Below are 26237 nucleotides of genomic sequence, written 5' to 3' on the forward strand. Positions count from 1 at the left end.
TATTTTAATTAGTAACTTAACTAAACGTTACATAAACCAAAGATATGAGTAAGAAGAAATGCCATTGTTTCTAAGAAAATCAGTTGTATGTTTTGAAAAGACTCAAAGGTAAGTCTGTAAAAAAAAAAAAAATTGTCAAGATACAGAAGGCAAAGCAATTCTAAAAGATGGGGGAAAATTATAAATCTGGAAGGATTCAGCACTCAGGTTGCTTTACAAGAAAGAGGCTTTACTCGTATGACTTTTAAAAAAGCAAAACAATACTATAAGGAGTAGTTATGAAAAAAATATGGTAGCAAACTCTAGTGAGAAAACCTATACTCAGAATCAAGAAGGCTTTGGTCATAAATCAAAAAAATTAAAGAATCAAAGTATACTTATAAAACTTCAGTTAAAATAAAATGGTTGAAATAGTAATTCTATGATCCCTACTAGCACAAACTTTTTCTATTACCTGACCAAGTACTGGTCCACATCTTATCAGAAAAGAGAATTTCAACCAAATTATCATATAACCAAGTCTGAGCAATAGGGTCCCCATACATGCCTCCCTAAAGGTCTATGCTATCCCTGTCAAAGTATTTACCACCCTGATCTGTATTTATTTAGCTGCATCCCCCAACTGGGCTATTAACTCCATAGGGGGAAGGGATTATAACCTCAAATTATATATAAATTATTATTCCAAAAATACTTATAATTCTAAATGGCATGAGAATTAGCTAAACACAGGCCTCTCCTTCCCCTTGCCTCCCCCCTTCCCCAAAGACACATTGCTCCCTGTGGGCAGGCCCTACATCATATTCATCTATGTAGAAATCTCAGTACCTGACTCAACACCTTGCTCTTTGAAGGTTATCCACAAAGGATCCACTGAACTGAACTAAGTAAGGGAGAAATAATTGTCATTTCCTTTTGAATTAATAAAACCATAAAGGCAAGAGTGTCATTCAGGAAAGTGGAACTTGCAAAACGGGTTGGGGAATTAACTTCCCATTCCCAGCGAATTCTTAAGAACTCAAAAGTTAGCCAACAATTGAGAGTGTTTTAACCAACCGGAAATGAGGGAACAGATTAGACAAGCAGTAGACAAGCAGATATGCTTCCTGGAGTGAGAACCAGAATCAGGCAGAGCACACCCCATACAAGATACCAGAAGTCTACTCAAAAACCAGGAGAGAAACTGAATGTTCATTCAACGCATTTATTGCTGCACATAATGCACACAGTACCACAAAATACCCACACTCACAAGAATGCCCACGCCAGTTCCTGCTCTACAGGACTTTACAGGCTCTTGGTGGAAATAGAATAGAAACTGGTTAAATTACCAGAAAGAGCAAAAAGGCAAGACAGTTGTACAGAGAGCATCTCTGGGACTTTTAGACGCAGTTTCACAACAGCGTTTGAAGTTCACTCTGAACCTTGTAAGCTGGTTAAATTTTGGACAAGATAAGATCAAGAGGGAGTGGGCCTATTAAAATAGGGAAAACAACGTTGGCAAAGTCACAGCACTTGCAAAGGGTAGTCTAGTTATGGCAAGCAACAAACCTAGCTGCTAACACCGGGTATTGCAGAAAAGTTGCAGAGAAGTTGACTGAAAAAGTGGCTTTGATGTGTGCAGTGACCGAGAAGTCAGGCACAGATTAAACATGCTCTGTGAATTGCAGCATTTGAAGAAAATTGTAAGGCAACCATTTCACACTAATGAGACAGAAAAAAAAAAAAAAAAAAGGAATGAAAAGTAGAAACCTTTAAGAAATTTTGCTCATTTGATCAATATGATGGTATCTTTTATGTATCAACTTGACTGGACCACAGGGTGTCCAGATATTTGGTCAAACATTATTCTGAGTGTATCTGTGAGAGTATTTTCAGATGAGATTAACAGGTGAATTCACAGACTGAGTATAGGAGCTTGCCGTCTGCAACATGGAAGGGCTTCCAGTTGAAGGCCTGAACAGAACAAGGCTGACCCTTCCCTAAGTAAAAGAGAATTCCTCCTGCCTGACTGCCTCCAAACTAGGACATTAGCTTTCTCCTGCCTTTGGACCTGAGCTGAAACACTGGATGTGTCTCAAGCCTGAGGGTCTTCGGACTTAAACTACACCCTCAGTTCTCCTGGTTCTTAGGCCTTCAGACTCAGACTATTACAACATCAGCTCCCCTTGGTCTCCAGCTTGCTGGCTCACCCAGCGATCTTGGGACCTGTCATCCTCCATAATCATGTGAGTCAATTCTTACAACAAGTCTCTTTACACACACATATATACACAAATACACACACAGATATCCTATTGATTCTGTCTTTCTGGAGAACCCTGCCTTATACAATCAAACTTAAAATTTAAGATGTTTTTTATATTGCTACAATAGAATCTATCTGATAAAAAACTAAAGTACATTTGATGTAACTTCTAGTCAAAGAAAACATGTTAACCTAGACAAAAATGTAACATTAAATAACCTACAGATCATTTCAGAGCAATAATCTTTCAATTATCAATAGTTTTTAATTCTACTTCTTTTCATTTTAATGAAGATAGAAACACTTCTGATAGAGATAAGTAATTCATTTGAGAAAAAAAAAAATGAGCCTGTATATGCCAAGAACTATGCTAGGACTAAGTATACCACAGTGAAATAAAGCAGACAGAGAGTCCACCCTCAAAGAACTTATAGACTAGGTGTATGCCTTTAGTCAACCACCAGAGAAACGGAAAAGAACCTGACGAACGCAAGGACAGCGAGGAACATGGTGCTACCAGAGTATGTAATGGAGAGAGCTAATCTCATCTGGAGTTCAAGGATGGTTTCCTGGCAATGTGATGACTTGGCTCAGATTTGAAGAACACAGAGGAATGTAACAAAGGGAAAAGGGAAAATGCATGTGCAGAGCAAGTGGAAAGAACTGGGACATTTGGCAGCTGGGTAAAAAAGAGTATAAGCTGCAAAAACGGAATGAAAATGAGTGGCTACAAGATGCTTTCAGAAAAGCCAAAGGAAGAGAGTGCTTCACAACAGATGAGAAGCCCTGCTCCACTCCTTCCAGGCTCTATAAACTTGAGCTCAGCTTTTTCATCTGCAAAATGGGGATCACACTACTCTTTTGGGGGGAGAGAGGCTGTTGAAATTAAGTGAGATAATGCTGATGCAAAAATGTGACAAATTTTTATAATGGGCCAAAGTAGCAATTTGAAATCTCATTTCATAAATACAGATAATCAGTTTTTACTTATTTTGTTTTGTTTTTAGTTATTAATTGACTTTCTAGGGGTTAAAATTATGATAGGGTTTCCAATGGCTTTTAGATGATGTCAAGAGTGTTAAAAATCATATGTGTTATTGAATGGCAAGATGTGAAATATTTTCAGGGATTATTACATATCACTTTTGTATACAATATGGCATTGGTCACACCATGAACTGAAACAAAGCAAAATATATTTACAGAAGTTTAATACATGCATATAAATGCCAAATAATATGCATTTTAAATATGATAAAGAAAAAAATGAGGAAAGGAAAGAAAAGCTACTTACAAGCACACTACATTTCAAAGTCTAGAAATGGGTACATGGAATTAAGTCACCTAGGGAAAACTCTCAAAAGCCTGGTTGGTTTACATGCTATTGCTCGAAGAAGAGTCAGGTTAATTCTCAGCAAGAATGACCACGCTCCTTTTTGTCCCTTTTTCCTTTCTGAAAAACTAATAGAATGAAAAGAAAGAAAGAGAGAGAAAGAGAGAGAGAGGAAGGAAGGAAGGAAGGGAGAAAGAGAGGAAGGGAGTGGGAGGGAGGGAGGAAGGAAGGAAGGAAGGGAGAAAGAGAGGAAGGGAGTGGGAGGGAGGGAGGAAGGAAGGAAGGAAGAAAGAAGCAAAGAAAACAAATTCATAGAACAGACGGATATGTAAACCACCATTAACTGTGCGTAGCCATATATCAAAGGACTTAGTTAACCACAGGAAAAGAAACCAGGAAATGGTGCTTTAATCTCTGTCCACTGAGAATTAAATAAAATGTTCAATTAAATACCAACTTAAGAAGTAACAGACACATTAGTCAATTGATTATGCATTTAATTAAGTATAATAAAAAGTGTGTATAGTTTTGACATAAGTCAGCCATGATGATGATATATTTAATTACTTCCTAGACTCTTGTTAAACTCCAAAAAAGGGAAGGACAGAACTCAAATCCTAGAACTCCTCTTTCATTCAACTCTGTACCTTCTTGATGCAATTAAAGTACCACAAACAGTGGGCTACAACTCAATAATTAATCTTCCTTTTTTCCTTTCCCCAAGCAGGCTTTTTTGAATCATGTGAGATTTCCAAAGAGGACGAAGAGACACTTAATGACAACTAGATTAGGTTCTAAGAAACATTTTTCCTAAGATTCTGTGAGCCGGTTTCTCAAATTCTCAGAATTTAATATACTTAGCTGAATACAGTATAACTTTATTGTTTATTGTAATCTTTATTGAAAGATATATAAATTATAAGACAAATTTTACACCTTCTTTCAAATATTTTATTAATTCAGTGATGGAATATAGAACTTCACATTTTATTTTTGTATTGCTATGTAGTGGCCAAACCTTTTATGAGAATCTACTCATGTACTGGATGGAGCACATTTTTCTTTGAATAAATATTTCCCTAGAAAACCCAACTTCCCTTCATAAAGAACTAAGTGTAGCTAATTCTAGTGTTTTATGTTATATGCATTAAATCAACTTCACTTTGCAGATTGACGATTTTAATACCAATCATTTAAAAATTAATATAAAATTCACCATAAAATGTATCTCCAATTTTAAAAAACAAAAACTAAGCCATTTTCTTCTTTATGTTTTTCTTCACAAAAAAAAATTCTTGCCTGGAAACGAGCGGTATGTATCCTTAATTTTAGTTGTTTAGATTTTAGATTTAACACTTAAATGCATATATATTATTTTAATTTCCTCCTCTGATAATTGGGGTATTCTGTTATTTGCTTTACTGAATCTAACACAAATGTCTCTTCTTTTCATTGTATTTTTTAGCAACTAAAATATTTTAAACTTTCTTCTTTTCAGTCTTTACCATATCTCTTCCTAAACCTTGTAATGATATAGCATAATCCCAGTGTATTTAATGCAACGGTGATGAGCTTTTAAATACTAATCTTTCATTATTACATGTATTAAGTATAATTCAAAAGAAACTACCAGTTCGCAGCAAATACCATCTTTCCCATGAACGTTTGCCATTTCACTATTCTATATCCAGGTTTCCGAGTTAGTCCAGACTGGACTGCCTAGTTCTTAGTCAATGGAGTTCTCTTAATCTAAGGCTCTGACTATCTGTGGTAATAACTGTAAAAAGATCTACGACTTAACAACAAGGTGCTGTTGGCCACACAGTTATCTGGCTGAGACACAGTACTCACACAGTAGACTGAAACTTGTACACACACACCAGTACATACTCTGCACTCACAGAGTAAAAATGTAACGCTTTGCCAGACCAATACTCTCATGCACGGAAACTACAGACCACAGTTCAAGTGGAAGCATTTGCCTTCTGTTATTTCAGAGGAAACAGACATAAGCTTTCTTCCAAATTGACAAGGCACCTTCAGCTCGGTGTCCCACATCAGAAGAGAAGTGACAGAGAGCAGAGGAGGCCAAGTCAACCAGTGCTCACTAAGCCCCAACTGGACGCACCCCCTGCCAGGGTGGGCAGTGGGAAAACAAAGAGAGCTGATTCGGACTGTTCTTGAGGAACTCAGCCCAGTGACAGGTACACACATAGAAGTACATCATTTCTTTAAGTGAGCCCACGGATATATCACTTAGTTTGGATTTCTATTCTGGAGGGGTTGGGAACATTTTAAATAATTTTGTTTCAAATTTTAAAAATTATAAAGTAAAATATTAAATAGAATTTAACTTTAAATTAGTAATAATAAATTTAAATTAAATATAAAATAGAAGACTCAGCACTTTTGCTCCCAGAAGAATAACTTCACAGAATTCCTATTTTAAATTCTACTTCATACTTTCACTATGACCAATCCTGTTAACAAAGGCCCCACATTAATCAGGAAACAAACATTCTCCAGCACTCCAGCTTCTCTCTGGTTGATGTCACAGAGATGGATTTTGCTGGCTTGCAAATTATGAAAGCACAGGAGTCTCTGAAATGATTTCTAGAGACCCTACCTACTCACATCTATCATTCCGCATTCTGAAAGACAGCTGAGGGCAGGCAGAAAGTCAGTGTGTTCTCTAAGAAACAATGGGTCTGCACAAAACCCGCTTCTCTACAAACACTGAAAAGTGGCTTAGCATTGTCATAACGATCTTAAACCTATCTCTGAGGTTGCCAAACCACTGTACCTAATAAAGGTCTCTGCACAGCACAACAAGACACCTTCCCCACAGGACATTTCTTACGTTTATGAAGTCCTAGCAATCTTTCCAAAGAGAAAACAGGCCACACAGCCGCGGCCTGTACAATGGCGCAGTAAACAGTGTTCAAGTGGCCTAAGCGGACGCACGCCTCCCCGTGCCCCCCAACAACCGAGGAGCTCAGCAGCAGGGCGCCAGGCTGCATCTGGCATCGTTGGGGGCAGGCTCGTTAGGATTTAGTCATTCCACGTAGCAGGCTGATCCCTGAGGGGTGATTATTCCCTAACACGTCTTCTACACGCTTGCATTTATACCAGCTACCTTGAGAAGACTTTAGAAGAAATAAAACAGATTTTGCCCTGTTTCATACAGAAACAAAACTACAGAGACAAAAACTATAAACGTGGCAGAGCTGTGATAAAAATACTTGCTAACTTATATTGGCACACATAGGGGCCAGGTGTTTTGCATATGTTATCTCGTTTAATTTAATCTTCACAAAATCCAGTGAGGTAGGTATTATGATCATTTATTCACAAAAAGGAAGAGTTCCAAGATTATTTTTACCGCCACGGAGACAGTGACTAGATATCTTTTGAACTGTAATAGCTCCAGTGTGCAGCTCGGGCCCTGGCACACAGCAGATGCTCGAGAGCTATTAGTTGAATGAATGCATCAAGTGAACTGCTCGGCCAGCAAGGCTCCGAGCCGGGAATCTACTGCTTAAATTGCCTTTCTTAATAGTATCCAGACTAGGCTCAGTTCTGCCTTCCTTCTGATTCTATATCAAGTGCTTGTTTTGTCCACTGACTCTAACCTTTCCTCATCCTTCTACAAAGTAAATTTCCCTCACTGACCACGGCCAGAGTCAGCCTTAAAGATGGCCCCCAAAGATGCCCTGCCTCCTGGAATTGACACCCTTGTGTAGTCCCCTCCTCCACTGTACCGGGGTCTGTGTCTGTGTGACTAATAGCATCCCGCAGCAGTAGTGGTACAGTACATCATTTCCAAAATCAGTTTATAAAAGATGGCCTGTCTCTCTCTCTCCCAACATCACTCTCAGAGAAGCAACCTGCCATGTAATGAGGAGCCCTAGGTAAGTAGGTTCACATGGTAGAGGAGCCATGTGAGTAATCCCGGAAGCAGAATCCCTACCCCAATCAAGTCTCTGGAGGCTTCAAACAGCCCCAGCTGATACTTGATTGCAACAGTCCTTGAGCAAGAACTCCAGAACCACCAAGGAAAGTTGCTCCCAAATTCCTGATCCTCAGAAAATGTGTGAAATAATGAACATCTGCTGTTTTAAACTGTTAAAATCTGGGGGAAATTTGTTACGCAGCAATAGATAACTAATACAATCACAAAAGGACACAGATAAGACAGGCTAGATGGAAATCATTCTGAAGAATAACTCAAGAGTCACACCCTAAGAAAAGAGACTCACGGAATCCTCATAGTCAAAAGGCAACAGCCCAGTCTGTTTTGCTGCTGGGTGGAACCTGGACACTCGGAAGCAGAACTGGTGGAAGAAGAAGTGGAGGCAGCAGCAGAAACTACCTGCATGGTTTCTGGATTGAGAAGCTCAGGAAGTCCCACCTACTCAAAACTTTCCCCTACACCCAAATTGACGTGCTCTGATCCTGAAATTTTACTACTATTAATTTCAAGAGACCTCAATGCTAAGTGTAACGTATTTTTAACACATTCGCTAACAGCTGAGGAGAAAGGAACCAAAGGGAACGAGAGGCAAGGACAGTTACTGCCTAAGAAAGGTGCAGTGCTTTCGAATGAACTCGGGATTAGTTTGAGAACTTAAAAAAGACCAAGGAATACCTGATGTAAATAACTCTAAAATATGCACATTTTTAAATTAAACTGTTCTGCAAATGTTCAGTAGTTTCAAAAATATGCAAATAGTAAGTTCAGAAACATTGAAGGTTTTTTACAATCTACATTTACTCCTTTATAAATTATCTCAACTCTAAGGTATTCCAGCACAGAGGTTTAGAGGGTGGGCAGGGGGGACAGATAGCCTGGATTCAATTCCTGTCCAGCCACCTACTGGCTGTGTGGCCTCAGGCAAGTTACTTAGACTCTGCGGATCAGCATCCTCATTTGACAAAGGGAGGCAACAACTACAGCACCTTCCTCAGAGGATCCTGGTAAGTATTAAGGTTATAATACACATAACCACTTATTGGCACATAGTTAAGTATTCGGTAAGTGTTAGCTACCATCGCCATCATCATTATTAAGGATTAACTGATATATTTCAAGGTTATCACTATACATAACTTAAGGGTATTTCTATAATACTCATTTGACCTGCCAATAAACTACAATCTGAATTAAAATAATAAGTTGCTAAGTGATACAATAATTCCTCTACTCCCCACAAGAATATGTGGCCACAGTAGGGCTAGTATTTAAAACTTCTTAGGACCAACTGCTTGTAATTGTACCTCAGTTTTAACTTTTACCTAATGAAAGACAAGTATGTACTTTGCTACAAGGCAATCCATTAAAAAATCTGCAAGTTATTTAACTGATATTTCTGTGGTGTTACTGAAGAACTCATTAGACAGTTGCACCTTAATATTCTGTAACAGATTCTAGAAAAATCTAAAAATACCATTTATATAAATCTGATAGGAAGAAACAGAAATAGAGAAGACACTGAATTAGAGAAAACTATTTATAATTTTGGGTATAAATGAAAAATCCTTTTGATATTTCTTTTTTTCTTTTTTCTTTTCTTGGTTGCTTGGTTGCTAGGTTGGTAACACTGCGATTTGAATGCTGCATCAACACCATTTAATACGCCTGTGGATCTTGGTGTCTTGATGACAACAGAGAAAGTCTTGTCTGTGCTTTAAAAACACTCAAGTTGCTTCTCTCCTAGGGAATCCACATCTGATCTCCCAGCTCTGCCATTTTGAAATATCATATGTCACCAGAAGACTCCAGGATAGACTGCCTAAGACTGCCCATCCTCGCACAAGGCAGAGGAAGGAGAGAAAATAATGTGTAATAAAATAGCTCTCCTGGTAACAGGAAAACTAAACTGACATCAGAATTGGGACAAAGCTGTGCTGACATCACAAGTTTGGCTCAATACCTAGTGCTCTCTCAACTTATTTAGGCCATCCCCACAACCTCACATCCCTCGCGAGGTGTACCAAAACCCAAATGTTTTTCCATATGCTCCTTTTTCTTACAACACCAAGCCATCTTTTCATTTACGTTGATAATATACTGCAAAAAAAGTCCCAGGGAAGGGATGCCTGGAGATATGTCCTTAAATAAATCTCTGAAATTTCCCAAGAATCACAGTCTCAACTTTGAATGACAAAATTCTGTACCTAAATAAATAATTTTCTATGAAAAGATCAGAAATCTTTAAAATCCTGTAAAACCCTGAGTAGGTCAAATATTTTTTCAAATATTACATTTTTTTCCTTTGCTGTAACAAAATTAATATTTAATAAGAATCATCCATTTTTTTATAGGGTCTAAGAATTCTTTTGGTTCATTTTAAGCCACATCTTTCACGGTTAGAATTTTCTGGTTCAGTTGGAAATATTTTTCAGAAGTCTGAACATACAGTTCAACTAATTATTCTGAAATGTGTGCATGTGGGAAGAATTTTTTGCTTACAAGATCCTTCAATAATTCATATATTTAAATCATCATTTCCAAAGCAAATTTTCCAAAATCAAATAAATTGCAAAACTACAAGTAAACTAAGTCTCTAAAAAGGAGTTCCAATCCTCTGCCAAACAGACCTCAAATTCTTAATCCCTTGTCCAAAAAAATTGGACCAAGTATTGACGTTTTCCACCAAGCAAGCCACATAGCCACAAATGTTTCTCATTTACTCCACTCCTGGGACATACAGCTCAAATAAAAAATTTCCTGAATACCCCAAATTTCAGATACAATTTGGAATGTAAGTGATTCATAATGTTATGCAGGAAACATTATGATCTTCTCCTACCAACTCAGTGTTTCTGGAATGCAACCCTCAGGAGATTATCCCAACGAATCAGAAGGCTGACATCACCGTCAGCCTTGTGACCCAACTATTATGTCCTCTTGCCCCTAGCTCAGATGTGATTTTGAACCCTGAATGCTCTGCTACTCCAGCTACCGTTCAAGTAAAACAGACGTTCCACCAAGGGAGCTAACAAAGATCCATACTGTGCTCCGTGGCAAGTAACATGGTTAGAGTGCACTCACCCCCCTCTAAAGAAAGGCCAAAACTATGTTAAAAGGAATTAAAGGCACTGTCATCACTTGTGCACCAAAAGACTGTCCCAGTGGCCTCTGAACAGATTCTAATTAAATTCGAGGGTGAAACTTCACAGAGCCTCTAGTTAGTTTATGAATCCTCTTCTAATCCCATCCCGCTTCACCTCCTCTTAAATAATAATTTCTGGGAGTATCAAAGTTGCAACAGGCCTCCCTTGTAGATTCCTCCTCTCTTTCAAGGAAAGAAGCACGGCTGACCTAGCGGAAGAAGAGTACTGTACTGAAGACCCAAATGAACGTGAAAACTGTCTAAGTCTGAGCAACTGCAGTGACTAGAAAAGAGAGACATGCAGGTGGTCCCATATAATGAAAGAAAGTAATAGGGCAGGGAGGTGCGAATGTGGGTAAGAGAAGATGGAGACAAACACCTACTGACATAGTCATCCACTACCTAAAGGGATCATTACAAGCAAAATGTACAGTGAAAGGGAACTCTTCAACAAGGCTTATCTGAGAGAACCTGACACAAAACTCAAAGCTGAGCGGGAGACACCTTGGAAGTCTGGGCAAATGGAGAGAGTTACCAGTGCTACAGAAATAACAGCCAATGGGAAGAAATGTCTCAAACAAAAGGCATCTGAGCAAAGGTGAAAGTTATTATTTAAGCATAAGGAGAAAAGAATCTAGTTTAGATAGAATAACATTCTCTAAAACACAATAATAAAGAAACAACACAAAACAATTGGTCTGCCTAAATTAAATTTCATGGGTCTGTAGGCTTTTTGATAGCAGTAACATTCACAAGGAAACACTAAAACTGAGTCTGTAGATTAAAATTATGAGGTAACTGGGGATGCTGTGAAATGACTACATCAGGAAACCACGAAAAAAATACAAAATACTTGAAAAAAAGTTAATGTCTACACATTTAAAAAGATCAGCCGACATCTGTGGTTGGATCAATGTATGTTATGGATAATGTGAAAAATGGCTTGAATATCTCTAAGAACTGCCCAAAGATCCTATTTTCCAGCCCAACCTAGCCTGTTGGTGAGAGACATCTCTCATTTATCCAGACAAAAAAAGACAGTAATCACATTGGTCATCCGATACTTATTTGTACTGAAAAAAACATTGGTTAGCAAATAACATCAGGAAATGGAATATTCCAGATGACGATCTTTTCTGGTTACTCTAAAACTTAATTCTGTGCATTTTCCCTCTTGTGACTGTTGGTTTTACACTCAGAATTGAGTGAAATCAGCACAACACTCAGCAAATTATTAAACCTGAGAGTTTCTCTGATTTGAGTAAATTACATGACATTTATGAAGCTTCTAGAACAGGACACATGGTCAATACTTAAGGAAATATTAGTTCCCTTACTCTTTTCCTTCTCTCTTACTTCTGCCAACCATAGCTTTGCTTCTTCTTTTGCAGTTTAGGAACCAGGAGCTGTGTTTTCACATGCAATCAGCCAATTTCCCAAAAGAATGCAATGTTTCTTTGTTCTGTTAATCATCTGATCAAAGAGTTTTAATTAGAGGACCCCTCTAAAAACTTACTGCCTTAACTTTTTCTCTTCTCGGCTTAATTTCTACTGAGGAATCACCAAAGTCAATCATAGTTTCTATGAGAGCCCAATGTTAAGTGCAGCACTATACTAGGAGAGAGGGATACAGAATTCAATAAAATATGGTTCCTACTTAGGATGGTTAATTTTATGTGTTAACTTGACTGGGCAATGGGATTCCCAGACAGTTGTTCAAACATCATTCCGGGTGTTTCTGTGATGGTGTTTTGGCATGAAAATAACATTTAAATAGAAGGACTTGAGTAAAAGAAATTGCCCTTCACAGTGTGGGTGAGCCTCATCCAGTCAGTTGAAGGCCTGAACAGAACAACAGGGTGACCCTCCCCCAAATATGAGCATTCTCCTGCTTGATGACCTTCAAACTGGAATAGCTGCTCTTCCAGCCTAATGGCATGTGAAGTGGGAAACGGGTTCTTCCTTGTTCTACAGCAGACCATGGCCTCTAGACTCAAAGTGGGACATTAGCTCTGCAGAGTTTGGATTTGGCCAGCCTCCTCCATAACCACATAAGCCAATTCCTTAGAATAAATCTCTCTCTAATAGATAGATTTAGATTTAGATATAGATAGACATAGGTACATAGATCCTATTGGTTCTACTTCTCTGGAAAACCCTGACTAACACACTATCCTCGAGAAGCTCAAAATCCAGTCATGGGGATATACCCAAGTAAACCTTCTCCATGAAGCCTTTCCCAAACAATGACACAGAACACTGTACTATGAGCCAAATAAACCATCAAATAAAGAAACTATCAATAAATGTTCACTGAATAAATTAGAAGTACTTGAAAACAAGACCTGTCAAGGACAATATCAGACCATGTAATTCATTCCCCCAAGAATTCTCATAAAGAGAGTGATCTGGTGTCAATTTGCAACTAAACTTGCCCCTTTCCTGCATATGCTGAATGAATGAGATTTCTCTGCTTTACGAGTTAGTTACTGTTATTTGAAGCAGGTCATTGGGAATAAATTTAAAACAGGGAGTGCAGTTATAAATTAGTTCATTCCCCTCACAGTGCACAGTACAAATAAGAAGCAAATAAGCTCACTTGAATGGCAGCCAAGTTCTTCTGCTCCTGAGATGGTGCCTCATGAACAAAGCGAAGCCAGTTGGAGTGTCGTGGGTTAGTGGCATCCAATATGTATAGAACTTCTCCCTTACTCCCACGAACCTGAAACATAAAAAGCTCCTGAGTTTGTACCTGAAGTCAGTATTAGTTATACTAAACATACTAAGAGTAGGATATGGTATTTTTTTCGTAAGTATATGCCTTTCTTATTGACAGGTGTTGAAAAGATGCTGGATTAACATCCATTCTTCCCCTTAAACATACGTACAAACAGAGCCTCCTATTTTATTTGGCAGATGTCTAGATGACTCACAATTGCAAGCAACTCTCAGAAACATCCTGTGTTGATAGCTCTTTTCTGGTTAAAATTATTTGTTTGTAGGTACATTTTAATATGTGTTGCAACTGCAATCACTCAGGGGATAACCGTAATTGCAACCTGTCCCCTTTTTTTCCACAGAAGAGGGTGATATCGCTTGGTTCCCAGTTGAGGGGGGTGGAGCTGGAGCAATCCTTTCAATTTCTCTCTCCACCTGTTTACTGAATCATTTCCATATGAGGAGAACTTGCTAATGAAACCAGTGGAAGCTGACATCCACTGAGCCACATTTTCACAATTTTAACTAGTTGATGAATAAAACAGGTTCCATTTTGTCTTTTCACGGCCTGTTCATGGCCTGCTGAGGACAGTGGGCCCTCTGCCTTTTGTTTCATGCCATAAAGCCTCCTGGTCAGACCCACTCAAGATTCAGTTGGAGGGAGGGAGGTAATTGCCAAAGTAGTGGGTAGTCCATTGGACATTCTTGAATCCAAGTTGATTCAAATGGAGCTTCTCCAAAGCCCCCACACTGAAGGTTATCAGGCACTGCTCAGTTTAATAATGCATATATCAATCTCCAACCAACTCACTCTGTGTTTATATTCAATTAGAATCTAGGGGAGGAGCAAAGAAGGAATGAGTACCACTACAGATCTCTAACACCAAATGTAAGAACATAAATTCACCTTTGCAGACTGGGGGTGGGGATAAACAAATTCTACATTTCCAAAATCTTATTTAATAAAACACAGCACAACCAGACTACTAAGGTATGTATTTTCATGATACATTTGGACAATCATGCATTCCCTAGACATAATCTCTTGAGTTCCTACCATGGGCCAGGTACAGCTTCAGGCTCTGAGACTCTTTCAGTGAACAAGATGGATGAAGCTTAACGTCGCAGCACTTAAGAACAAACAAGCATAGAATATAGCTTCAGGTAAAGAGAAGAGCTGTGAAGACAACTAACGCAGAGCTAGAGGAAGGAGACTGAGGAGGGCCGAGCAATCTCAGAGGAGAGGGTCAGGCATAGCCCGTCTGATGAGGTGACCTGAGAAGAGCTCTAAAGAAAGCAGGCACCGGCCAGTGGCCAGCGGAGGGCTGGAGAGAGTGCTCCCAGGAGGACGGAACAGCACAGAAAAGGCAAAGAGAAAGGCCCTGGGAGTAGAACAGAAGGAGCCACCAAAAAAATGAGGGGCATTCAGATCAGACTACACAGGCCCAGGCACACACTGATGTACAGACTAGAAAAGCCATCTACAGAGGACACGTTACCCCCAAAAACTTACATAGAAAAATCTGCTACCCGCACTGCAAAAACTTTTATGTCAGGATTTTAGCATCTATTGTCCAGAAGAAATAGTTTGCCTGTTCCTACTACCTTATACATTCACTGCCATGTTTCTCGAACAATCCCTGTTTTCTTCAATGCCAAAGCATCCTCAATAATCATTTAAAAATCTCGCTAATGAGATACCAGACCAGACCTCACTGAGGAGGAATTTATTATTTGATATTATAATTGCTAAATTATAAATCTGAAATTTGATATTATAATTGCTAAAAGAAGAATTTAGGACTATAAACACCTACTATTTATCTCTCACATGTTGAGGTGTGAAGCTATGGGAATTTGTAACTTCTCACTGAAAAAACCTCATGGTGAGAAGATCTCCTTTGGGAGGCACTTGAAAATTGTACTACGTTCCTGCTTACCCCTCAAGGCGGTGCCCACTGCCTCACTGCCCACTGATAGATACAAAGGACCCTCTATACCTCTCCTCAAAGAGAACATCAACTCACCTCTCTTTAAGCAGAGTAAATAAATAATATTAAATATCTGGGTATAAAGTCTCCTTTCCTCCACAGACACAGTAACAAAACTGCTTTATTGACAAACAGTTAAATTCAACAGAACTAACGGCAATGCCATTAGATACTTGAAGGAAAATTTTTTCAGAACCAAAATTTAAAACCTCCAACTGTTAGGCAGAAACTAGACTCTAGCAGTAGAAGGAATACCCCAAGGCAGAGTCCCAAATCCTTGGAGGGGAATGACGGAGACAGGAGCTGGAGGCAAGGACGGTGATAAATAAGCTACACATTAAAAGCCCCACGGGCATGACATCCTGACCTTCTGGCTTCCAAGACCTTGGGGCGGACAGATCAAGAGCCACAGGTGCAGAGCAGGCCCTCTCTTCCTCCACCTCTGCCCCAGGGTAACCCCTAGGCTCATTATAATGCATTTGCATTAATAGTACAACCTCAACATCCCTTCCCCCACCCCCTTGCAAAGCCTGCCTTGACTGTTCTGGTACAAACTTTGTAAGGTCAAGAACTCCCCCTCCCAACCTGTGGGAGGAGTTACCCAAATGACTGGAAGCAGCCTCCTTTAGAGACCACCCCACTGTAAGTCACGGCTCCTCCCCACCCAGAGAGACCTTATAATACCCAAATCCCAAAACAACCTAGGGGCAGGTTCCACCTCTCAGAATCTGCCCCCTCTCCCACCTTGAGAGTATTCATTCCTTTTAATGAACTCCTTTGTGCTTGCTACTTTCCTTCTGGCTGTCTTGACTGGAGTGCAGATCACCACATAAATCTTCTGAGGAATCCAAGGACTGAGACCTCCATTCACACAACAGACTCTCTCTCACCCATAACACCACTAGTGTTGAAATCCACACAGTCCAGCTAATTTTATGTAGGGAAACACCAATGGCTCTGTCAGTGACATATCTCAGTTTGAGACGACGGCACTACTTACAGAAACTAGTCAATGGCCCTTCTAAGTCATACATTTGTCGCCTGGTATTAAGTACAGTATATATCAGATGTGTTTGACATTTGGAATTCTTTCTTCAAAGATGTGAAATATAACGAAGATTTCTCCCTGATTTATAGTAAGCACATTTTACCAGGGGCATTGTTTGTTCTTTGTATATTTCAGCTTTCTCCCAGGCCCTTTCGCTCCAACTATGTCCAATTATTCAGTATTAGTGACTCATTTCCAGTCCATTAGATGTAAGCACTCTCTGGTTGTCAATAACCTCACATCATATTACACCTTAAGAAACAAGCACAGTTTAATTTCACATTAAAATTCCGATGATACCTGTCACTTTCAATACATCCAAATTTATTTTTTTAAAGATCTTATTTTTTTTTATTTATTTATTTATTTATTTATTTGTCAGAGGAGAGAGAGCGACTACAGCAGGGGGAGTGGCAGGCAGAGGGTGAAACAGGGTTCCCGCTGAGCAGGGAGCCTGACTTGGGGCTGGATCCCAGGACCCTGGGTTCATGACCTGAGCCGAAGGCAGACACTTAGCCAACTGAGCCACCCAGGTGTCCCTCAACACATCCAAATTTATATATTGATTCACTTTTACTTATAGCCTCATAACAACACTATCATAGGCAGTAATGTACTATAGTTGCTTACATATTCATAGTTGAAATAATTTTCTTTGGTCATTAACAGACCCACTGTCTGTTTATTTTATTCTAAACACCTTTACCCAAATGACTTTTCAGTTCCTTCACAATCTTTGCAGGCTACCTGTCTTCTCCAACTTTCAAATGCTTCATTCCCCTCTCCCAGTCTTCAACACTTCACTGAAACTCTTAGATTACCTGCACACATAACTTGTATCTTCCCACCCTAACCACAGCATTCTCCTCATGAAATATCTAAAAGAGACATTCAAAGATAATCTAAGCCATCCTTCCTCTCCAGAGAAACCATGTAAAAACTCTCCAGACAGATGGCTACTATTAAAGTCTCCATTTATCTATTTTTAATTTGATACTGAACCCTGAGGTAATAAATTGAACATTTTTAAAGTCTAACAAATAAAGAAGATATTCCTCTTGGTATCATGTTCTAGCCATCTAAGCTCTGCAGCCAAAGTGTATTTTTTTCCCTGTCAAAACTGGTCTTCCAAATACCATCATCTTTTATCTGAATTTTCATGAAAATGAAGTGTATTGGTTACTGTCCTACTGAGGATTGTCTTCTGCATGCCTGGGGGCCTGTAATGAAGTGAATGTTCTCCTCTTGCAGTAAAAACCATCTCAATCCCAAACCCTGTTTGATCTGCACAGACTTCCTAAGCCAGTTACACACACAAAAAAAATTAGCTAAGGTGGGGAAGGTTAAAGAATCCCTCATATAAAAATGAAAATATTCATATTTCCATATAGCTGTTTATATGTCTATGAATTTGCCACTTAATATTAAATGTAAATTAGAACTGTGTAGGAATTTGGCAGGTTCTAGTCTCTGTTAAATGCTACTGACATCACTTTTGAAGTGTCCAAGAGAACGTGCTACTATGGATCTGTCCCTTTTTTCAGACCAAAGATTAGTAGTACTAAATATAAGTCACACTTGATTTTGCCTTCCCACCCAGTAAAGAACAGAAGATATCACACACACACACACAAAATTCAGCTCAATAAGAAAAAATCCTAACTTGTTTTTTTTTTTAAAGATTTTATTTACTTATTTGACAGAGAGTGAGAGGGAGAGAGCACAAGCAGGGGGAGTGGGAGAGGGTAGAGGGAGAAGCAGGCTCCCCACTGAGCAGGGAGCCTGAGGTGGAGCTCCATCCCAGGATCCTGGGACCATGACCTGAGCCAAAGACAGATGCTTAACCAACTGAGCCACCCAGGAGCCCCCTAACCTATAAATAAAAGGAAAAAATTGGCAATAGGTAGCCAGTACAAATTTTATTTCCTTAAATATTTTCTGTGTTAAATTGGGTCAACTATAGACAGAAGAGCATTTTATTATTTGGATAGTTAATTTTTACAAGAAAAGTATCTACAGTGTTATTTACTCTATTATTCTCCTTCTCTATTATTCTGAATGGAATTTTTTACTCACTATATAATAGGACATCAGGGCAAAGCTAATCAGTCATATTTGTCCCCAGACATGGCAAAATGTAACCAGTAGAATTTTATTTAAGATATGGTAAAATTTAATGGCAGTGAAGTACAGTCAGTTCCAAAATATATAGTAATAATACCCTTAATGAGAAGTCGCAGTATGTGATATGATTTATTTATTAAATAAAATATATTTCCATTTCTACCTTTCAACAAGGCTTTTCAAAGAAGCTAGTTTTAAGCACTAAGATTTAAGGTATGGATATCTTTAGAGTATACAATGTCATCATATTTTTATATTTAAATTACAGGCATTTTTTTCCATGATTGTTTTGAACTGAAGTTAGGTCAGATGCCCTGCCTTCAGTGTCTAATTAAACAGATTTCAGGATATATTTGGAAACACAAAAAAACAAGTGTGCTCACGTAATCAGTTCTGACAGCACAACACTGTCAGATTTATTTATTTTTTTAAAGATTTTTATGTATTTATTTGAGAGAGTGAGAGCAAGAGAGATCACAGAGGGAGAGGGAGAAGCAGACTCGCTGCTGAGCAGGGAGCCCGACGTGGGGCTCAATCCCAGGACCCTGAGATCATAACCTGAGCTGAAGGCAGACACTTAACTGACTGAGCCACCCAGGCACCCCACTTTGTCAGATTTAAGCCAAAGAGAGACACTCTTTCAGAAATCAGCAAGGATTGTCACTAGGAAACTAGTGATTTCTAGTTTCTGAACAAAGGGCGTGGGGTTTTTTTTCTGTTGATTTTCCAAAGGGATTCCGTTTAAAATTCTTGCTTGCTTTGGGCTTATACACACACTCGCACATACACAGACACACACATATCACTGTGGCATATCTGCTTACATCTCCCCCCTCCCAAACTATCTAATCACCCCAACCATGGAATCCCCCATCTTCAGATGGAAAAGCAGACAGAGAGAAAACAGATTTTTACAGATCCCAGTCTCTTTAACTGAACAGCATTCAGAATATAATGCACAGGAAGTTAAATAACTTAAAAGGATTGATGTGAAAAATTAAGTCTGTTTTTCATTACAAATAATTAGTGCCCTAAATATGTCAAGCTGAAAAGAATGTCAGAAAAGTATTCTGGAGTGGGGAAAATGCCGGACTAGGAATCAAAAAGTGAGGTGTTACGCAAGCTCTGACTGTGTCACTGCGGGTGAGTCATTCCCTCTCACGGAGTTGAGCCACGGTGTCCCGACCTCCGAGAGGGGGATGATAGTCGCTGCTCCACGACCTCACAGAAACCGTGAGAGCATCGAATGAAGTAAGATGCAGGACAGCACTGTGTACCAATGGATATCTGCAATCACAAAGTATTAGGAAACAGAGGCTCACGGTAGCTCAGACACCTTCAACACAAACACTGCTTTCCAATGGCACAGCTGAAAACATATGTACCATTTTTCTGCAATGCTAACTTCTTCCAAGGAACAAACATGAATGACATCCTAACTACCACGATTCAAATCCAAACACATATTCAAATAGCCTCTGCCTGCACACCCGAAGTAAGAACAGATGCCTTTAGAATATAGTAGCAAATCCAGATAACCATTTCAGCTGAATCGACACTCTATCCTTCAGCCAAAGGGGTACATGTTGCCCTATGACCAACTGCCATCAAATCCAGGTCTGTCCTCTTCAGTAGTTTTAATTTCTCTTATACATATGGACCTTCAAATTTCTGAAGGCAAGAGTCCTCCCTTCTCTGTTTTCTCTTCTACAAGACAAGTAACACTTTCCTGGTCTGATGTGATTGAGGTTCTTTCGCTATCCTCCTTGCGCTTTATGGATGCACACGAATCTGTCGAAGCTCTCTGAACATGGGACATGAAACGGCATACAAAGGGCCATATGGCCCATGATCTGGGCGTCACGTCTACTGATGCAACTTCAAATCACAAAGGCCTTTTGGCTCCATATCTTACATTTAACCGCGGTTGCCTTTATATTCAACTAACCCATATCAAGCACGTTCTTGAGATACAGTCAGACACAAAGACAAATTTAACTGAGCAACTCGGTCAAGTTTACATAGGCAGGTAAACCCTACCTATACTTAGGCAACTGAGCATTCCGAGTTGGAAACTTTTTATTTGGGGATGGTCTCAATAAATATTTTATTCACTAAAAGCTCAGCTAGTGTGTCTAAAAAAAAAACAAAACAAAACTGCCATTGCCTTTATTTCCTTTTAAAGTTCAAAAACATTTTATGAGAGTAATGAGAGACTTAATGTAAAACTTTTAAAAGCACTCCTTTTTTGAGTCTTGCCTTGCCTTTCACCTTATTTTGAAAATTGAAAATTTTTTTTAAAAGAAGGAATAACTGAAAGATACAGTCAAAAGTGCATCATCTTTTCCACTGTAAATTTATGAGAGACCCTTCACAGTGTAGCCATCGTTCCTTTCTATAGTTTTACAAACATGTTCAGATATTCAGATTTCAGTGACATTTTGGATAGACAAGTTTTTTATGCATAAAGAATAAGTAGGGGCACCTGGGTGGCTCAGTGGCTTGAGCGTCTGACTCTTGATTTCGGCTCAGGTCAGGATGTCAGGGTTCTAAGATCCAGTCCCGCATCAGGCTCCATCCTGGGTGTGGAGTCTGCTTGGGATTCTCTCTCTCCCTCTCCCTCTGCTCCTCCCCCCTCCCTGCCTCTCCCCCAACCCACTCTGTAAATAAATAAATAAGTAAATAAATAAATAAAATCTTTTAAAAAAGAATAAAGTAAATTCATCTGACATTAGCTTATTATACCCATTGCTTTAGGGGTTTTCTGTAAAGGATATGGAAGGGTTAGTGTGTGAATACTGTGGCATCTATTTTGACAACTTAGTGGCTTATTTGTTTACTTTTTGATTTTTTCAGTATCATAAGGCAGATGACTTCTCTATAAGTAAAGTGTTATTTCACAAAGTAGAAAACCATATTAATAAAGTCAATATGTCTCCTGACAGTTTGGTAACACCCATCAGATCCATCAGAAGCAATTCACAAAACTTCAAATCTAATTAGTTTTATGAGACTATAGTGTTGCCCAATTGTTTAATATAGATTTGAAACTTACACAGACTTAAAGCCTGAAGTCAGCTTCTGAAGAACATTCCCTATGGCATATTAAAAGGGTATACAAAATGTGCCAAATAATAATAAGCAAATTTGAGTAGCAAAATTCTAATCAAACATGAAATCACTGGAAACAGTCGGTTGTATAAAAAGCAATGATAATCTCCAAGATCCAGAGATCACAGTTTTGGTGCTATTTTTAGAATAAGATGCTTTGTATCTGAAACTTCTAGGCAAAGGTTATGGAAACACTGAATAACAAAGAGCAGAGTGCAGTCCAAAGGGAGAAAAAAATGGAAAAAAAAATCTACTTTTCCTTTGATCCCAATCTTCTAACCCCAGTTCCACTGCTATAGTCAACCTGTTTTCAGATTTTTTTCTAAAGTACATGGTTTTTCTACAGGCAATTAAAATTAAATCCACTCAATCCACTTAAATTAATTATATTGTCTTCATTCACATCTTTAAAATGTACATAACTTAATACAGACCAAATGAGTTGTCTTCATGTAAGAATGAACTTAAGACAATAAATGTTTCCCAATTACTGCCGACTGTCTAACTGATACTAACAGGAATTGAAAAACCAATGTCTACATGAAGGAAACAGTAAACAGGAAGAGATACGCCTAGCATTCAACTCAGGAACTTTCATATATAAAAAGGAGACCTAAAGAGAAATGTCCTTTGGAATTAAAAACCAGAGTTAAGGAGAGAATGAAAGATGAGTGGTAAGCGTTAATTTAGAAGCCCTGAACGTTGGTACCTAATATCCGAAAAATAGGGTATAGAAGGAGAAAATCTGACAAACTATCCCTCTAGAAGCTTTGATTCCAAAGCAGACAAAACCATACAGACAGGCATATTTCAGGTAATTACAGGAAGGAATACAAACACAGAATTTAAATAATATATATGCTATATGTAACAAAGAGGAAAGTAGGCAATTCTCAAATCTTCCTCCCACACATCTAGCCCATCAGGTTGGATGGCCAACAATTCGCGACTCTCCATCTTTGAGTCATATCATGACACAGTGGAGAGATGGCAAAATATGACCCTCACATATAATTCACAGAAGGCCCCTGCATGTCACAGAACAGTATCAGTAAGGGTGATTTGCAGCATACCACCTGAGTTAAGGAGTGTTCAGAAAAAGAAGTCTTCTCCAAGAAGCTGATCTCTACTTGCTCCTGAAACATTTAGGTTCCTCACTCAAAATTTCTAGCTAAAGCTCTTACTTCCTATCATCCAAATATAAACAGAAGAACTGGCTCAAAAGGGGCCACACATCTATGTTGTACATGCTTCTCTCTTACTGTAGCTCATTTTCAAGAATTCTGCCAAAAGTCTCATGTTGCCAGGAGGCAGGATCAGTGGAATTGGAATATCTCCCCATTACAGACCAAGCTGCCTCTGGCACCAGTAACTGCTCTGGCAACCAAAGGCCTGGCAAGGAATGCTGTCCAAACCTTGGACAAAAATATTGCAATGGAGGATGCTTTCTGATAAAAAAAAAAAAAAAAAAAAAAAAATCTGGGGCTTTTCCCTTGATCGGATTTTCTTGCAGCTGGTATTATATATCCAGAGGCCCAGGGAGTCGATGGAACTAAGAACTCATCCTGAAGGGGAACCCTTCAGAAAAGGACTCTTGGGCACTCCAAGGGATCTTTCAGGATTTGTGGTCCCTTCCAGAGATGCGGTCCTAAATGGGCCACCTGGATGGGCCCTCTGACTCCACCACTGGGGCCCCTCAGTCCTCACTCTCCAATCTCCTCTCCTCTGAGTCCAGTTCATGGACTGTTTAAGAACATGGACAGACACTGAAATTATTCAGTCTGCCGTTGCCGATTCAACCCTGACATCGACCCTGCTCTGACTCTGAATCATAAAATCCTAAAATTGCATTTTTGATTTGTTCCTCCTGTGGGACAACCTCTCATTCCCAATCTAGTCCCTAAGTGACTGGGCTCCTACCCAGCCTGCTTTATACCCAGTGTAGTCCTTCTAGTCACTGGATTCTTTTTCCTCAATTCCAACCTTTCTTTTGACAGAGTTGCAGCCCTGCACTGTTGTATTTGCCCCAGGCCAGATGAAGGCCAGTCCTGCCCTGCTAGCTGGAACTCCTTGGTTCTCTACATGCCATCAGTCCCACTTCTCTGGGATGCATAACCAGAATGGTGGATTATACTCCCTAGGCATCAATTTAGACCCTCCTCATTGACCAATCTCCTGGATTCTCATCTATCCTTGAACTCAAATCTTACTCAAACCTGGACCTGCTTCTGGCTCAGATGCTCACATCTCCTGGCCAACAGCATCCACCAGGACCACCATGTGGTCCAGATATCCCTTGTCTGACCCACCCTCACCTCCAGCAGAGCTTCCTAAACATTTCTTATAGCATTTTCATAATTATTTTTCCACATTGACTCAAAATCTATCTTCAAATTCATCCTTCACCCTGCCATCGGAGTTCTCTTTGTAATTCACACATCTCCTCATACCAGCGCCTGTTTAAAAGCTGCCCATTGCCGATCAAATGTCCAAACTCCTTAGCATGACATACAAGGCCTTCACATGCTGACTTGTCTCATCTCAGCTCAAGCCACTCTACCCTCTTCCCACCGCACTGAGGTCTAAGCGTGAGCACCTGACAATTAGTTTTTCTGACTGTAATGTAAATGCCTGACACTAAGACTGATTGCCTCTGTATCTACTTCAAAGATCTCCATCTTGAATGAAGACATGGACAGCCACAGAGCTAAAGAACCTGGCTTTCTCACTCATAAAGTTCTCTTTTTAGAGAGCTTTGGTTGACATAGATAACTGACGTTCTGACCACTTGTTTTTCCCTTCCCATGCTTTAATCCCCACCCACTCTTATGTTTTAAATTCATAAAGAGTGAGCCCACAAAACCCTAGACACCCCACCCTCAACTCCAATAAAGGCAGAACCCCAGGTCCACGCTCTTTCACACACTCTCTCTCTCTCTCCGCAGGACCTCACTGTATGGCCCTAGGCATGCCATGTACCCTTCCAGGACCCACAAGTAATAAACATTTTTTTGAAGCTCCCTGATGGTTGTTGCTGAGGTTCATCTTGCAATCATAATAAGAACCATAAGGACCAGTCCAGCCACAACATTGTCCCCAGGTTCGGGAAATGTCTCTGGAGACTAGCCAAAAAGTAGCATGGACCCAGGTGAGTTCCCCCAGGCATTCCTCCAGGATGCCCAGCATTACTATCCATAGGCTGAGACTGACCCAAACACAGGCACACTCCCATACACACATGGCCCAGGCTGTCCAAAAGCACATATTCCCTGTCTGGAGCAGGGAACAGCGCTCACACTTCCATCTGAGAGATGCTCACGTGAGTCAGATTCCACAATGATGAAAGTCTCCCATTTGGATCAGTATCATGTTACTTCTACTGAACATATGCTTTGTATTTAGTCAAATTCATTCTCTGAAAACTGAAACATAAAAGGATCCTGCTTTAAAGAACAAATAAGAGTAGTAATAACAGCTAACAGTTATTGAGTGTTTATTATGTGTCACACACTTGGCTAATAAGCACCTTTACACATAATTTACAATATATTCCTCAAAACAACCCCATGAGGTGGGTGCTATGTATTAACCACATTTAACAGATAAGGAAACTGAAACACAATCAGAATAAATTACTTAAGGTTTCACAGCTAGTTAAGTATTGACACTAGTGTTCAAACCAAGACAGTTTGGTTCCAGAGCCCACCACATTATACTAAGTCAGTATCTTTACAACCTTGGTCCCTAGTTGCCAAATGGTAAGCAGAATTCTAAGAATCACTCCTCATGACCCTTGAGAATACCTTCCAGTTTGAGTGTAGGTGGAGTCTGTGAGGACAGTGAGTTATCACTCCTCTGATCATGCTATATCACAAAAGGGAGAATACCCTTGGGGAGCCTAACTAATCACACAAGCTGTTTAAAACCCTCGAATTTCCTCTGGCTGGTAAAGTAGAGAAGTCAGAGAGCCAGGAAGCATGAGAAGGCTTTGACATGAGAAGGGTTTTCCATTACTGAGATGGTAGGGCTACAAGGCAGCCTGATAGGGAACCCTAAGAGATCTAGGGACTGAAAGCTGCCTCTGACCAGCAGCCAGCAACAAAACACACACCTCAGTCCTATAACCTCAAGGAACTGAATTCAGCCAGCAACCAGAATGAGCTTGAATCAAACTGATCACTGAAACCTCCAGATGAGAACGCAGCCTTGCAACACCTTGATATGGCTTTGAAAGACCTTAAGCAGAGAACTCACTCAGACTTCTCACCTACAGAACAGTAAGATTTAAAAAAGAATGCTGTCTTAAGCCACAAAGTGTGTGGTGATTTGTTATAGGCAAAAGTAGAAAACTAATACCCAACTCCTGGTACCAAAACCTGTATTCATTTTCTACTGTTGCACCACAATTACCACAAACAGAATAGCTTAAAACAATACTCATTTCTTATTTCATAGTTCTGTAGATCAGAAGTCTTGATGGGTGGGACTGGATTCTCTGCTTAAGGTTTATGGGGAAGACTCTGTAGGGATCTGTTTCCAAGCTGCTTCA

The 26237-nt window shown here is 39.5% G+C and overlaps 1 protein-coding gene across 9 annotated transcripts in view; it reads right to left on the reverse strand.

Moving 5' to 3' along the window:
- Positions 1-26237, reverse strand: part of PRDM5 (PR/SET domain 5) — a 190876-nt gene that overhangs the window by 123263 nt on the left and 41376 nt on the right. For all 9 annotated transcript variants that reach the window (XM_073892198.1, XM_073892199.1, XM_025873953.2 and 6 more), the window contains one exon: positions 13296-13418. In XM_073892198.1, coding sequence (XP_073748299.1) covers positions 13296-13418 — 123 coding nt within the window. The remainder of the gene's footprint in view (positions 1-13295; positions 13419-26237) is intronic.

This window comes from Callorhinus ursinus, unplaced genomic scaffold (genome assembly GCF_003265705.2).
Source record: "Callorhinus ursinus isolate GAN/ISIS: 27379988/994484 unplaced genomic scaffold, GSC_fseal_2.0 scaffold4, whole genome shotgun sequence".
Taxonomy (NCBI): Eukaryota; Metazoa; Chordata; class Mammalia; order Carnivora; family Otariidae; genus Callorhinus; species Callorhinus ursinus.